The sequence below is a fragment of the Thalia democratica genome, chromosome 5 (assembly GCF_965202585.1).
Source record: "Thalia democratica chromosome 5, ktThaDemo2.hap1.1, whole genome shotgun sequence".
NCBI classification, from domain to species: Eukaryota; Metazoa; Chordata; class Thaliacea; order Salpida; family Salpidae; genus Thalia; species Thalia democratica.
In genome coordinates, this window is record NC_139169.1 from 26,776,574 (window position 1) to 26,791,516 (window position 14,943).

The following is a 14,943-nucleotide window of genomic DNA, read 5'->3' on the forward strand; positions in this document are numbered from 1 at the left end:
TGTTTAATAAAAAAATCTTTTATGCCTCATATGGAACGAATCCATTGCTTAAGGAGTAATCGGTTCAGTGAGGAACTTTTTTACTGCTTCTTTTGTCTGAGTCATGTAATATTAAGTAAGTATAAAAGTTTATATTAGCTTAGTTTTTTGTTTTTCAAGACAGAAACTCTTTCTTGCAATAAACTAGTTTAGATACTTTTTGAAATTTAATCTAGTTATAATGGAGATAAACTAGAGTCGAAATCTGTTAACTATATACAATAAAACTTTTAGAAACCTGTAGAAGTATAGAAATATTTTACATACCGGTTGAATTTTTACATATATTAGTTTAATATGACTCTGTAGTTTATTAATGATGTTATTCTAAAACAAGCAGTTTATTCAAATTAACTTTTTTTTTTGACACTTTTTGTTTTCTATAACACAATATTTTTTTATGCAACAATTTAGTTTAGAAATATTCTAAAGTTTAAGTCTAAACACAAGCGATATAAAACTAGTGTTGAAGTCTACTCGTTTTATATTAAATAAACATCAAACAATGTTAAAATGTAGAATTATTTTATGAAATAAATCAAACCATAAAGTAGAGTGAATTGTATAAATTGAAAGTTTTTAAAGCTGCTATCCAAATTTACTACTATTTTACACTTTTTGTTTTCAGAATGCCCGAATTTTGATAAAACTGAGGGGCGAAGTTTCGATCTAACAAAGCTCATTGCAACTAAAAGGGAGGGATTTTTCGCCGGTGACGTAGTAAAGTTCAGCTGCGAAAACAACTACGTCATCAGTGACGCGCAAAAAACAACCTCAGAATGCTCAGACGACGGAAATTGGAACGTGACTTTTCCCCTTTGTTACAAAAGAAAGTTTTGTTTTATCAGTAAAAACTGAACCTCCGTTTTTTTCTTAAATTATATTTAAAATTGTATCTAACAAAAATAATATTTATTCTTGTTAACGAGACTATGATGTAACAAAGTCGCATAATTTAAATTGCAATTTAGATTGCGGCACTCCTGAAGCGATCGACGACGGCAGCTTCAACACCACGTACCTGACGGCGACCGATGCGACCGGAGGCCAGTTCAAAGTTCACCTGCAGGTCAGGTATTCGTGCCGTGTGGGTCACGTGATAAGGCTGGATACAATTTCCACGCTGAGTTGCGACTCGACCAGCGGAAATTTCCAACCACAGCTGCCAGAATGCGTCATAAGTAAGTGTAAAATTAGAAAAATATTTTCTTTTATTAAGAAGTTCAATAACGGACTGTAAAAAGAAGTGAATTAAGTGTCAAACTAAATAATTGTATGTGTTTAAAGCGTCAGTATGCATCACAAGTAAATGCTGAAGAAATAAATGCTATATTCCCGTTTTTTTAAGTAGTTTAAAAACTGATTAAAGACAAAAGTAAAAAGTGTAAATTTGACTACATGATTTTAAGTTTTGCAAAAGAAAGAAACATTATGTACGTAACTGCGTAATTATTTTACCATAAAATTTTGTGAAATTTAGTTAATAAAAAATTTTTCAAATACAAAAAATTATTAAAACCACGTTTCAAAGTTATTAGTTCATAAAAACAAGTATTTTAATAAATTGTCAACAATTTCACCACTTTTTTAAACAAATTATTTATCAAGACTGTGGAGCACCCCCCAAATTTGCCAACACGATCGCCTTAGCATCCGGGTCTGTTCATTTGAACGGGAGTGTTGTGAGTTACAAATGTGAGAATCAAGGTTTCGAGATACTGCCAGAAGAAAGTTTCAAAGTCAGGTGCGTTGAGAACGGAACTTGGCAAGGAGATGTCGGAAAATGCTACACAAGTAATTTTGTTTTATATTGTTTTAACCAAAAATAATTAGGTCTTTCTATTTTTAATGTTTGTAAAATTAAATAACGCGAAATAATTTTTAGGGAAAAAAAAATCAAAATTAAAATAATTTTCTTTTTATACAGGTTACTCTTTTACAGTGTATTAGTTATTAAAATCTATATCAAGTGACACAAATTGTAATAATAAACTCCCAAACTCTCAAACAGTGACGCGATGCAGCGAAGACTTGATCCCGAAGATAGACAACTCGGACCACAAAGTTGCGATTTGGACTTTCAAAGGCGTCTACCTGCCCCGCACCCTCGTAGAGTACGTGTGCAGGCAGGACTACACGATGGAGCCCGAAAGTTTCAGGGGCGCCGAGTGCGATTTATACGGATCTTGGTCGTTCAAGCCAACAGGAGTTGTTGGAAAGTGCGTCAGATGTTAGTTTTCAGTTTGTATGGATATTTTTACTTTAAAAAAGAATTATGAAATAAAGTTATGAGCTTTACTCAAAAAAATACTTCTAACTATGCAAATAACTCCTTGAATTTACAAGTAAAAAGCAAGATAATATTAAAGGTGTAAATTTTACCCGATAATTTATTGTCATGACATTAACTCCTCGAATTTATTAAAGTAAAAAGCATGATGAAATTAAAGATGTCAGTTTACTCAGTTTTTTATTATTATGCCATTAACTCCTTGGAATCATTTAAGTGAAAATCGTAATAAAGCTGAAATTGTGAAATTTTCGATTAAAGTTTGACAATGAGTAAAAGTATTTATAATTTAAAACGTTCTCTATGTTGAAATAAACTATAAAAATTTGTGAAAAAGTTGAGTTAAAACTAGAAGCATCTTTTTGTTTAAATATAAGTTTCCAATTTGTTTTGAACAATTTATACCAGCTTGCGACAATTTCCCTACTATATCAAACGGCAAAAAGATGACTTTAACTAACAAAACGGTGAGTCCAACAAAAATAATCGAAACCAAAGTGAAATATAAATGCGAAGTTGGATGGATTTACACTGAAGAAGTGGCAATTGTGGAGTGCGATCTTGAAACCGGTTTGATTAATGGTAAAGTGGGAGAGTGTGTGAAAGGTAAGTTGATATTTTATATACTGTTTGTTTTTATTTAAACACAAACATTATATAACCTGTTTGGTTGATGGTAGGGTGAAAAAGTGACTTAAAAGTAATTTTTATCAATTTTATACATTTTCATGCGATTGATTGTTAAATTTGAACTAAGTAAAGAGTTGCTGCATTAATTTTTTTTTGGTACTGTTTTATTAAGAACACCTATTATTAGGTTTTTTGTTAAATTCTTTGTTTGACCGATTGTCAAATTTGAAACAGCTTAAGTCAAGATCATTTGGATTAACTATCGCCGTTGCTCACATTGACAAGTTTTTATAACCTTAACGTTTGTTTGGTAAACCCTTTCATTTATATGAGAAGTTTATAACAGCCTTTTGTTATAAAAATACTATGCTTAGCTGATTTTTAGTAAAACTAAATTCGACAAAAAAAATTATAATAGCGCACATTATCATAGTTTGCCACATGCGAAATTTATTATTTCTTAAAACAGGATGTATTAATGGTTGAATGTATTGTAAATGTTTCACTTAAACACCATAATTATGTGCTAGAGTTACGAAACAAACATATGAATAGTTTTATCTTTCAGGAACCTTTAAAACTTACTTTCCAAACTTTATCCAAGCAAAATTAACTTTTTTTTATACGGATTTAAATAAAGTTTATCAAATAATTTTACTTAAACTTTCATTCATTAATATCCTTTTAAATAGTAATGATTGTTTATAACCTGACATAAAACTTTTAAAAATAATTTTCTTTCATCACGTATAAAGGTAAGGTATTCATTTAATTATTCAACAGAGTGTCCACGAGTGAATACGACTGTAAACAACGGAAAAGTGCAAATTTTTCAAAAACGACCTGAATATTTTCTTCCCGACGACATAATTACTTTCAAGTGTGACAGCAAATACGGGCTTTCAAGCGGTGACGGTTCTCTCTTGTGTAAACCAGATGGTAGTTGGAATGGTGAAGATATTGCACCAAAGTGCTATCCAGGTATGTTGTTAAACTAATTGTAATTAATCGTCTGGTGTTGTAGATTAAATAAAATCTTCCTACCTTCAGACATTTTATACAAACTGAAAACAACAATTAAAACGATTTTTTTAAAAATAAGTACAAGATATTTAACTAGTAAAATATTAAATTTGATGCTATAGGTTTTTCATTAACTATGAATTTTCTAATAAGCTTTGAAAATTTAAGCAGTTTAGTAACCTTATTGAATTAAAAACATTTAAGCAATTATTATAGAAATTATTTAAGATTTTTTTTTCAATTGATTGGTTAAAATACGAGACTTTTTAATCTCTGAACATAGAACTAAACCATTTGAGAGTTTTATTTTATTCGTTAAGTAAACACTATAATTAAGTTGTTCTAAAATTTTTCTTTTTAAGATTGTCCACCTGCTCCGAATGATCTAAGAAATGGAACGAATCCGAATGTAACAAAACATAATGAATGGAACCAGACTGCTACATACCAATGCAAGGAAAATTTTACACTCTATCCTGGAAGAAACAAAAAAGTATGTAATAGCACTGGCGAATGGATAGGAGATCTAGGAAATTGCATTCCCAGTAAGTTTTCAAAAATAAAATAATGAAATTTGAATCAAAACAAATATTTTAATCGCAAGTAAAACAAATATGAGTGTGTTAGAAGTTTAAAAACCATTATAAATATTACCCTTATAGTAAGGTTCGTACGCGTCATTCTAAAGTTTAGAATCTAAACCATGTCAAATCAGGCTAAATAAGTTGTTTTTTGATGTAAAATTATTAAAGTTAATGCTGTAGAATATCTTTGAGAAGTAAAACTTTTCAATTAATTTTTTTTATTTTTGAACATAAAAAATTTTATTAAAATTTTCTTATAAGATTGTAAACCTGCTCCAAACCTTTACAATGGAACGGAGCCTGAAGTAAAAAAACAAAATGAATGGAACCAGACTGCTAAGTACAACTGCAAGGAAAATTTCACACTCTATCCTGGAAAAAACGAAAAAGTGTGTGATAGCTCTGGCGAATGGATAGGAGATACAGGGGAATGTATTCCTAGTTAGTAAAGCTCATATAATTTTCACACACGTTTGTATAATACCCGAATAACCCAGGGTTTCTCAAAATGGGTAATACCGTCTAATTTGGGCGGTTTCAAAATTTTGGGAAATCAATAAACTCTGTTATTTAGTTTGCTTTAATTCTAGAAGTAGTTTACTTTTCAATGTTTTTTACTGAAGTAAGATAAAAACCAGGGTTTTTTAGAGTGGTCCCTATCAAAAAGCATAAGATAATAAGGGGCAAAAAAATTGATAGGGTATTTAAAAAAAAAAAGATATTTGTTTTAAATTCTGATAAAGGGGGCGCTTATGTATTTATTTTTTGGGAAAAGCTGGTTTAATCAAACCAATCAAGTGTATTTAGATCTTATTAAGACTTTCTTAGTTATAAATTAAAGCTTAAAACAATTAAAGTACTTAAAAACAACTTATCTAGTATTATTAAAAATAAAACATTTAATTTTTTATATAAAAAGTATTTAAGGTTTTATATCAGTCAAGTCAAATTATAACATATCCTGAATTTTAATAATTTAATGAACAGGAGATCTTTTAGATTATAATTAAAATAAGTTGTCAACGATACATAAATAAGTTATACTTAATAACACTTTTCAATTTTAGATAAAACACGTATTAGTTCTATGAATTAAAAAAAAAAACTAAAGATTTTAAAAATTACCTGTTTTGCAGAATGCAAAGTTTTTTTCTGATGCTCGTTTTGTGCGATAATGTAGTAGAAAAAAATTACATTAAGACCAAAAGTACAAAAAATACTCGTATTGTTTACCAATTTTATAAAAGAAAATTTCAACTGAAGACTTAAAAAAATTTGACATATTGATTGTTTGTCATTACGTTAAGATTAGAATTAAAATGATTCAGAATAATTGTTTAAAACTATAGGATAAATTATACGTTTTATAAAAAGTTTTTTCCCTTCCTTATCCGCTCCTTTTATAAATAAACTTTTAAACTTAACGAATTTCAATAATTTATCTTTAAAAAAAAGATAGTTTTTTTTTTGTTTATATTAAAGTTTCAATGCACTTAGTTAAAAAAAATGTTAATTATTTTTACATTAATAAATATAAGATTAACAAAACATTAATAAAATTTAAATAACTTTAATTTCTAGATTGTCCATCTGATTCACTAAGTTTCGATAATGGATTTGCTAGTCTAACCAAACATAGTGCTTGGAACCAGACATCTATTTACAAATGTAATAAATATTATACTCTTCATCCAGCAGAAAACATCAAGAGAGATTGTGTTGAGAACGGCGAGTGGGTAGGAGATGTAGGAACTTGTTATCCTGGTAAGAAAATCAATTCTATAATAAATATGAAAAATATAAATGAACAAATTATATTTATTAACATATTTCAGTGTTAGATGAAACACGTATGATATTTCAAAAAGTAATAAACAACTTTTAAAAGATTACCTTTTTTTTTTAAATACAAAGTATTTTTACAAATAATGCTCGTATTTTGGATAATTGTATAAGAATAAAATTATGTTATGTCCAAAAGTATAACATGAGTTTTGTTCCCATTGTTATGAAATGAATATTTTCACTGAAGACTTAAAACATTCTGACATTATGATTCTTTGTTATTACGTCAAGATTAAAATGAAAATGTTTAAGTATAATTGTTTAAAACTTTAGGAGAAATTGTATGTTTTACAAAAAGTCTTTTATCTTTTTATCCGCTCCTTTTATAAAAAATTGATTACGCTCTTCGACTTTAAAAAAAAAACTTAGAGAATTAATAATATGTTTGCCATTTATATTTTAACCTTTTATACTTATAATTTTAACAAAAGTACATTATAATTACATAAATAAAAATATACATTAAAGAGTTACGGTAAGCAAGGTAACTTTGTTTTCTAGATTGTCCATCTGATACACAAAATCACGATAATGGATTTGCTAACATAACCAAACATAGTGCTTGGAACCAGACATCTATTTACAAGTGTAATACAGATTATACTCTCCATCCAGCAGAAAACAACAAGAGAGATTGTGTTGAGAACGGCGAGTGGGTAGGAGATGTAGGAACTTGTTATCCTGGTGAGAAAATCAATTCTATAATAACAATGAAAAATATTAATGAACAAATTGTATTTATTAATGTTTTTCAATGTTAGATAAAACACGTATGAGTTTTTAAGAAGTTAAAAAAAAACGATTAAAAGATTACCCTTTTTATGAAAATACAAAGTATTTTTACGAATAATGCTTGTTTTGAGCAATAATGTATTAAATAAAACTATGTTATGTCCAATAGTATAACATTATTTATGTTTACCATCTTTATAATGTATATCGTCACTGAAAACTTAAAACATTCTAAAATTACTTTTTTTTTCTCATTACGTATAGTTTAGAATACAAATATTTAAGAATGATTGTTTAAAACTGTAGGTGAAATTACATTTTTAATTAAAAGTCTTTTCTATTTTCATCTACTCCTTTAATATAAAAGTTATTAAACTTTACAATTTAAAATTGTTTATTTTAAGAAGTTGTTTCAGTTTATAATTTGCATTTAAATTCTTAAGTTTACAGTTAAAGGAAAAATAAATTATCATTACATTAAAGTTTAAAAAATATCTATATAACTTTGTTTTCTAGATTGTCCACCTGATACACAAAATCTCATTAATGGGTTTGCTAGACCAACCAAACATAGTGCTTGGCACCAGACATCTATTTACAAATGTAATACAGATTATACTCTTCATCCAGCAGAAAACAACAAGAGAGATTGTGTTGAGAACGGCGAGTGGGTAGGAGATGTAGGAACTTGTTATCCTGGTAAGAAAATAAATTCTAAAAAAAATGAAAAGTATAAATGAGTAAATTATATTTAACACTTCTCAATAGAGATAAGAAAAACATTTTAAATATTGCCTTTTTGTGAAAATTCAAAGTTTTTTTTACAAATTATGCAGGTTTGTTAAATAATGTGTCAGAAAAAAATCATTTTATATTCAACAGTATAACATTAGTTTTGTTTACCACTTTTTAATTGTATATTTTCACTGAAGACTTTGAACATTTCGACATTATTTTTGTTTGTCATTACGTTAAGATAAGAATGAAAAGTTTTTAGCATGATTCTTTAAAACTTTCGGGTAAATTGTATGTTTTATAAAAAGTATTTTCTTTTTTTTTATCTGCTCCTTATATAAAAAACTTATTATACTTTGCGATTTAAAATAGTTAATTTTTAGAAATAGTCTAGTTTATAATTTATAAATAGATCCTTAATATTTATAATTGTAGGAAAAGTAAATTATCATCACATTAAAAAAGCACAAAATTCTAAATAACTTTGCTTTCTAGATTGCCCATCTGATACACAAAATCTCAATAATGGATTTGCTAATCTAACCAAACATAGTGCTTGGAACCAGACATCTATTTACAAATGTAATACAGATTATACTCTTCATCCAGGAGAAAACAACAAAAGAGATTGTGTTGAGAACGGCGAGTGGGTAGGAGATGTAGGAACATGTTATCCTGGTGAGAAAATAAATTCTAAAAAAAATGAAAAATATAAATGAGTAAATTATATTTAGCACTTTTCAATTGAATTAATTAAAACATTTTAAATATTGCCTCTTATGTGAAAATTAAAGTTTTATTACAAATTATGCAGGTTTATTAAATAATGTATTAGAAAAAATCATGTAATATCTAAAAGTACAACATTGGTTTTGTTTACTATTTTTATAAATGTATATGTTCACTGAAGAATTTGAACATTTTGACATTGTTTGTGTTTGTCATTACGTTAAGATTAGAATGAAAAGTTTTTAGCATGATTCATTAAAACTTTGGGGAAATTGTGTTTTTTATAAAAAGTATCTTCTTTTTTCTATCTGCTCCTTTTATAAAAAAAATTTTATACTTTGCGATTTAAAATAGTTTATTTTTAGAAATAGTCTAGTTTAAAACTTTTATATAGATCCTTAATATTTATAATTAAAGGAAAAGTAAATTATCATCACATTTATAGAACAGGAAAATCTAAATAACTTTGTTGTCTAGATTGTCCACCTGATACAAAAAATCTCGATAATGGATTTGCTAATCTAACCAAACATAGTGCTTGGAACCAGACATCTATTTACAAATGTAATACAGATTATACTCTTCATCCAGCAAAAAACAACAAGAGAGATTGTATTGAGAACGGCGAGTGGGTAGGAGATGTAGGAACTTGTTATCCTGGTAAGAAAATAAATTCTATAAAAAATGGAAAGTATAAATGAGTATATTATATTTAACAGTTTTCAATAGAGATAAGAAAAAAAATTTGAAAAATTGCAATATTTTTTTAAATACAAAGTTTTTTTACAAACTATGCAGGTTTGTTAAATAATGTGTCAGAAAAAAATCATCTTATATCCAACAGTACAACAGTAGTTTTGTTTACCACTTTTTAATTGTATATTTTTATTGAAGACTTTTAACATTTCGACATTATTTTCGTTTGTAATTACGTTCTAATTAGAATAAAAATTTTTTAGCAAGATTTTTTAAAACTATAGGGGAAATTGTATGTTTTAAAAAAAGATTTTTTCTTTTTCTATCAACTCCTTTTATAAAAAAAATTTTATACTTTACGATTTAAAACAGTTTATTTTAAGAAATAGTCTAGTTTATAATTTATTATTGGATCCTTAATGTTTATAATTAAACAAAAATTAATTATCATCGCATTAATTAAGTAAGATAATCTAAATAACTTTGCTTTCTAGATTGTCCATCTGATACACAAAATCTCGATAATGGATTTGCTAACCTAACCAAACATAGTGCTTGGAACCAGACATCTATTTACAAATGTAATACAGATTATACTCTTCATCCAGCAGAAAACAACAAGAGAGATTGTGTTGAGAATGGCGAGTGGGTAGGAGATGTAGGAACTTGTTATCCTGGTGAGAAAATCAATTCTATAATTAATATTAAAAAATATATAATTGAACTAATTGTATTTAACAGTTTTCAATTGAGTTAAGAAACACATTTTAAGTATTGACTTTTTGTAAAAATACAAAGTTTTATTACAAATTATGCAGGTTTGTTCAATAATGTATTAGAAAAAAATCATCTTATGTCTAAAAGTACAAGATTTGTTTTGTTTACCATTTTTATAGATGACTATTTACTCTGAAGTTTTAAACATTTCGACATTATTTTTGTTTGTTGTTACAATAAGATTAGAATCGAAATTTCTAGCATGCTTGATTAAAACTGTAGGAGAAATTGTAGGTTTTATAAAAAGTATCTCTATTTTATATCTACTCTTTAAAAAAAACTTATTAAACTTTACGATTTAAAATTGTTTATTTAAAAAAACAGTTTCAGTTTATAGTTTATATATAGATCCTTAATGTTTATAACTTTACTAAAAGTAAATTATCATTTCGTTAATTAAGAACAAAAATCTAAAAAACTTTGCTTTATAGATTGTCCATCTGATACACAAAATCTCGATAATGGATTTTCTAACCTAACCAAACATAGTGCTTGGAACCAGACATCTATTTACAAATGTAATACAGATTATACTCTTCATCCAGCAGAAAACAACAAGAGAGATTGTGTTGAGAATGGCGAGTGGGTAGGAGATGTAGGAACTTGTTATCCTGGTGAGAAAATCAATTCTATAATAGCAATGAAAAATATTAATGAAGAAACTATATTTATTAGCACTTTAAAATGAAATTTAGAAAAACATTTTGAAAGATTACTTTTTTTATGAAAATACCAAGTTTTATTACAAATTCTACAGGTTTTGTTCAGTAGTGTATTAGGAAATAATCATGTTATGTCCAAAAGTACAACTTTAATTTTGATTACCATTTTTATAAATGTATATGTTCACTGAAGCCTTTGAACATTCCGACATTGTTTTTGTTTCTCATTACGTTATAATTAGAATAAAAAATGTTTAGCATAATTGTTAAAAACTGTAGGAGAAATTGTATGTTTTATAAAAAGCCTTTTCTTTTTACTATCTGCTCTTTTATAAAAAACATATTAAACTTTACGATTTAAAATAGTGTATTTTAAGAATTAGTTTCAGTTTATGACTTATATTCAAATGCTTAATGTTTATAATAAAAAGAAAAATAAATTATCACCACATTAAAAAAATACCAAAAATCTAAAAAACTTTGCTTTCTAGATTGTCCGTCTGATACACAAAATCTCGATAATGGATTTTCTAACCTAACCAAACATAGTACTTGGAACCAGACATCTATTTACAAATGTAATACAGATTATACTCTTCATCCCGCAGAAAACAACAAGAGAGAATGTGTTGAGAACGGCGAGTGGGTAGGAGATGTAGGAACTTGTTATCGTGGTGAGAAAATTGAATCTTAGACAATCTGAAATATATATATATAACTTAATTTTGTTTTTAAATTACTCTTTAAAGTTTTTTTTCTTTAACATGCTGAAAACTTTAGATAAAAGTTGCAGATTTTTTCTATGATTTTCTAAAAAGTTTATAAAAAGCACTCAAAAGATTGTTTTATTACCATTTTTGTTTCAAACCTGATACATTTGTACAGCTTGCCCTCTGCTTGATATTCCTGATGATGGTAAAGAGATTATTTTGCACAATCACTCACATCGGCCCGATGTTCGCTTGCCAGGGGAAGTCGTTAAAATTGTTTGCAACTCGGATTTCGTTTTTGTCGAAAAGGAAGCTGACTATGCGTACCAATGTTTGAACGACGGTACTTGGAACAACAGTGTAGTGGCAATTTGCATGAAAAGTCAGAAAATATATTCAAACATTTTTTATTAAAAAATATAAGCTTTTTTGTTAATTTTTTGTTGTTAAAGTTGATTTTTGCCACCCTTTGAGCACAACAAAACAGTAAAACTCAACTTTGTCAACAACAGAATGCGGTGCGCCGCCGAACGTAGAAGATTACGAAGTGGAATTCAATTACAGCGCTGTAGTTGACCAGTACTGGTTCAACACAACTGTAACCTACCTAGCTTGCAAGGCTGAAAAATACCTTCTGTACCCTGATGACGTCACAAACGCAAGAAACGTGCTAACGTGCGAAAGGACCGGCACGTGGAATCCTGAAACGGCCCCCAACTGCGGATTGTGTTAGTTTCCTTCAACTGTTCAGTTAAATTTTCACAAAAATATCTTTTTCTGCTTTGTAGCAACTACAATTCTTTATTTGGACACTTTTGTCGGCTCTATTTTTGATTGGCACCAGATGCAACCTACCGTACACTTTAAACTATTTTTTTAACAGCTTGCATCTATGAACCTGTGGAGTGCATAGAAACTCTTACGAATCAACTGACATGCACTTATGAAGGAGAAGGCAAAGTAAAAGGCAGCAAGATCCTATGGAAGGACATTACGCATCACCTCGACTTGTTCAGAACGGAAAGCTGGACTTCAAGGAAGAGGATAATACACTGCATTGATGGGTTGTTTTTCGAGTTTCCCTCGAATAGAGAATACACTTGCCAACGAGATGCTCCTTGGTCGCCTTACCCGCTTCCGAGGTGCCTGAGAGGTTTGGTGAATTTGTCATTTAAAGTATAGTGATTTGATTAGCAGTGCATTCGCTCTTTTTTTTTTTTTAAACTGCATTATTGCGTGTGGCTTAGATCGTAAAAGCTATTGGAAGTATATGAGAGCGTAACATGTGTCTCATTAGAATTATTCTAAAGTATTAAAAAAAAAAATTTTTGTAAATAAGCTACATGTTTCAACTTACAGCTTCGTTGAACTTTTAATTTGCTCGATATTGGTTTAAAAAATCCAAATTTGATGTAATTTATGCAAAACTTAAACCACCCAAAAAGAAAAAACAATAAAATTTTCATATAAAGTAAAGCTAAAAATACCAAATTAAGATAATGTATTTTTACTTACAAAATAACAACTATGTGTTATCAATTAAAGAACTACTACATAGAAATATTTAAAAAGCTTTTAACTTGTGAAATTTTCAGCCTGTGCCAGTAATTATTCTGACTTCGACAATGTTGGCACATTTACTTTTTCAAACTATGAAGATGGCAAAAACTTTAGAGATGGAAATTATCTGGTGGGAACTAAAGTCACGTACACTTGCCTTTATGAGTACGAAGCGGTGAATGGCGTAGAAGCTACTTGCAAACCCGATGGAGAGTGGGATCCGCCTGTTGTATGCAATTAATATGCATACTATATTGTATGCAAAATAACTAACACTTTTAATTTTTGTTTCGACTTGTTTAAATTGTACTTTACCTGTTTATTTGTGTTGAAATAAGAAGTTTTAACTTTACTTGCTTGTTGTTTTTTTTTTTAGTTTTATTTGTTGAATTCAAGTGTTTTCCATATATTTATAAAAAATCTTTTTTAATAAATTTAGATGCTTTGTTTATAGACTTTTATTTTTTTTTACGAATATATTTATGTGCGTTATTAAATTTTCGCTTCAATTAAAATTACAACCTCTTTCTTTAACATCAAAACAGCTTTGGATTTTTTTAGATGGTTTTTTAGCAAAACATCTAATATTTATTCGGATTAACTGTTTAACAGTGTTTACTAACGTAAAAGTACTTAAGGTTAGCCTTAGTAAAACGTTTATATTTTGTACTACTTTTTTTTAATAGTTCATTGATTATGATATGATTGTTTTTACAGTGATTTTAGTTAAACCTAAGAGATACTTATAATTGAATAAACTTTTACTCTTCACAAATATAAAGTATTAAAATAAGTTGTAAGAAAGAGAGATGGGTATCAAAACTTATTGTCTTAAATATTTTATAAATTTCAATAAATATTTTTTAAATTAAATTTTTACACGGAAAATTATATTTTCACGAGGTATTATAAGCTGATAGCATGGTTGCCATAGTTCCGAACAATTAGGGTTTTTTTTATAGCTTAGGGACGGTTAAGGTTTATTAATGGGTTCATATATGCAGTTGTACGTTATTTATGCATGTGCGTTGTACGTAAAATACTACGCTTAAAGCTTTCAAATAAAATAATATTACTTGACTGATACATTAAATGGAACTATTGTTTTATAATAATTGATTATTAGTAGAAACATTCTATTTCAGAATTATAACTTTTTAAATCAAGTTTACTTAGTTTTACGAAAACAAAATGTAACATTAATGTGAATCGGTCTACCAACATTGTGATAAGGATTATACTTGATTTTCGTATTTCAAAGCAGGCATTTTTCGTCTATATATGTGTTTATTAATTTAAATGGAAAGTCTTGAATACTTAAAATTAAAACTGTGAAAATTAAATTCGATTTAAATTATAATTTTACTTAAAAATAAAGTCCAAAACATAAATGTAACCAGAGATTAGCTTTTCAAATTAAAAACTAGACTAATTGTTGCAAAATAAAAAATCTTATTTTAATTTCAAACAATAGTTAATTAAAAACAAAGATTTAGTTAGTTTATGAAGTGTAAAGGTATTTCAGACTTTACTTGTTGTTTAATTTTATTTTTTTATTTAGCGTGAGAATAAAAAAGCAATAAAATAGCGCATTTTTTATGGTGTAAACATAGATTATTTTATAACAATAATGTTGCATGATCATGATAAGCCAATGAGAGAATAACATTTGGAAGTTCGAACTTATGTTTTTCAAAAGTATCAAGAGATGCTTACACCAGCATTCCATAATCATGAAATAAGCCTATGAGAGCCTAAAGTTAATGTCCTTGGAGCGTTAGGTTTTTATTTTTGTTGTTAGTCAATGCATTTAAATACTTGATGTTGATCGTTCTACATAAAATCGTAAATAAATATAATGTGATTAAAATTTTGCTTTTTATGTTAACTTATAAACTTTATATCAAATTATGATTTTATATTTGTTATAA

General features: G+C 27.7%; 1 protein-coding gene across 1 annotated transcript in view; it reads left to right on the plus strand.

The window, feature by feature from the left end:
* Positions 1-13,253, plus strand: part of LOC145836367 (sushi, von Willebrand factor type A, EGF and pentraxin domain-containing protein 1-like) — a 34,175-nt gene extending 20,922 nt beyond the window's left edge. The window contains exons 16-35 of the mRNA XM_082944176.1: positions 668-859; positions 1,011-1,220; positions 1,648-1,833; positions 2,051-2,269; positions 2,738-2,935; positions 3,743-3,940; positions 4,345-4,527; positions 4,828-5,007; positions 6,148-6,330; positions 6,913-7,095; positions 7,660-7,842; positions 8,374-8,556; positions 9,085-9,267; positions 9,798-9,980; positions 10,512-10,694; positions 11,330-11,416; positions 11,628-11,834; positions 11,965-12,180; positions 12,336-12,605; positions 13,048-13,253. Of these exons, the coding sequence (XP_082800302.1) occupies positions 668-859; positions 1,011-1,220; positions 1,648-1,833; positions 2,051-2,269; positions 2,738-2,935; positions 3,743-3,940; positions 4,345-4,527; positions 4,828-5,007; positions 6,148-6,330; positions 6,913-7,095; positions 7,660-7,842; positions 8,374-8,556; positions 9,085-9,267; positions 9,798-9,980; positions 10,512-10,694; positions 11,330-11,416; positions 11,628-11,834; positions 11,965-12,180; positions 12,336-12,605; positions 13,048-13,253 (3,833 nt within the window). The remainder of the gene's footprint in view (positions 1-667; positions 860-1,010; positions 1,221-1,647; positions 1,834-2,050; positions 2,270-2,737; positions 2,936-3,742; positions 3,941-4,344; positions 4,528-4,827; positions 5,008-6,147; positions 6,331-6,912; positions 7,096-7,659; positions 7,843-8,373; positions 8,557-9,084; positions 9,268-9,797; positions 9,981-10,511; positions 10,695-11,329; positions 11,417-11,627; positions 11,835-11,964; positions 12,181-12,335; positions 12,606-13,047) is intronic.
* The last annotated feature ends 1,690 nt before the right edge of the window (positions 13,254-14,943 follow it).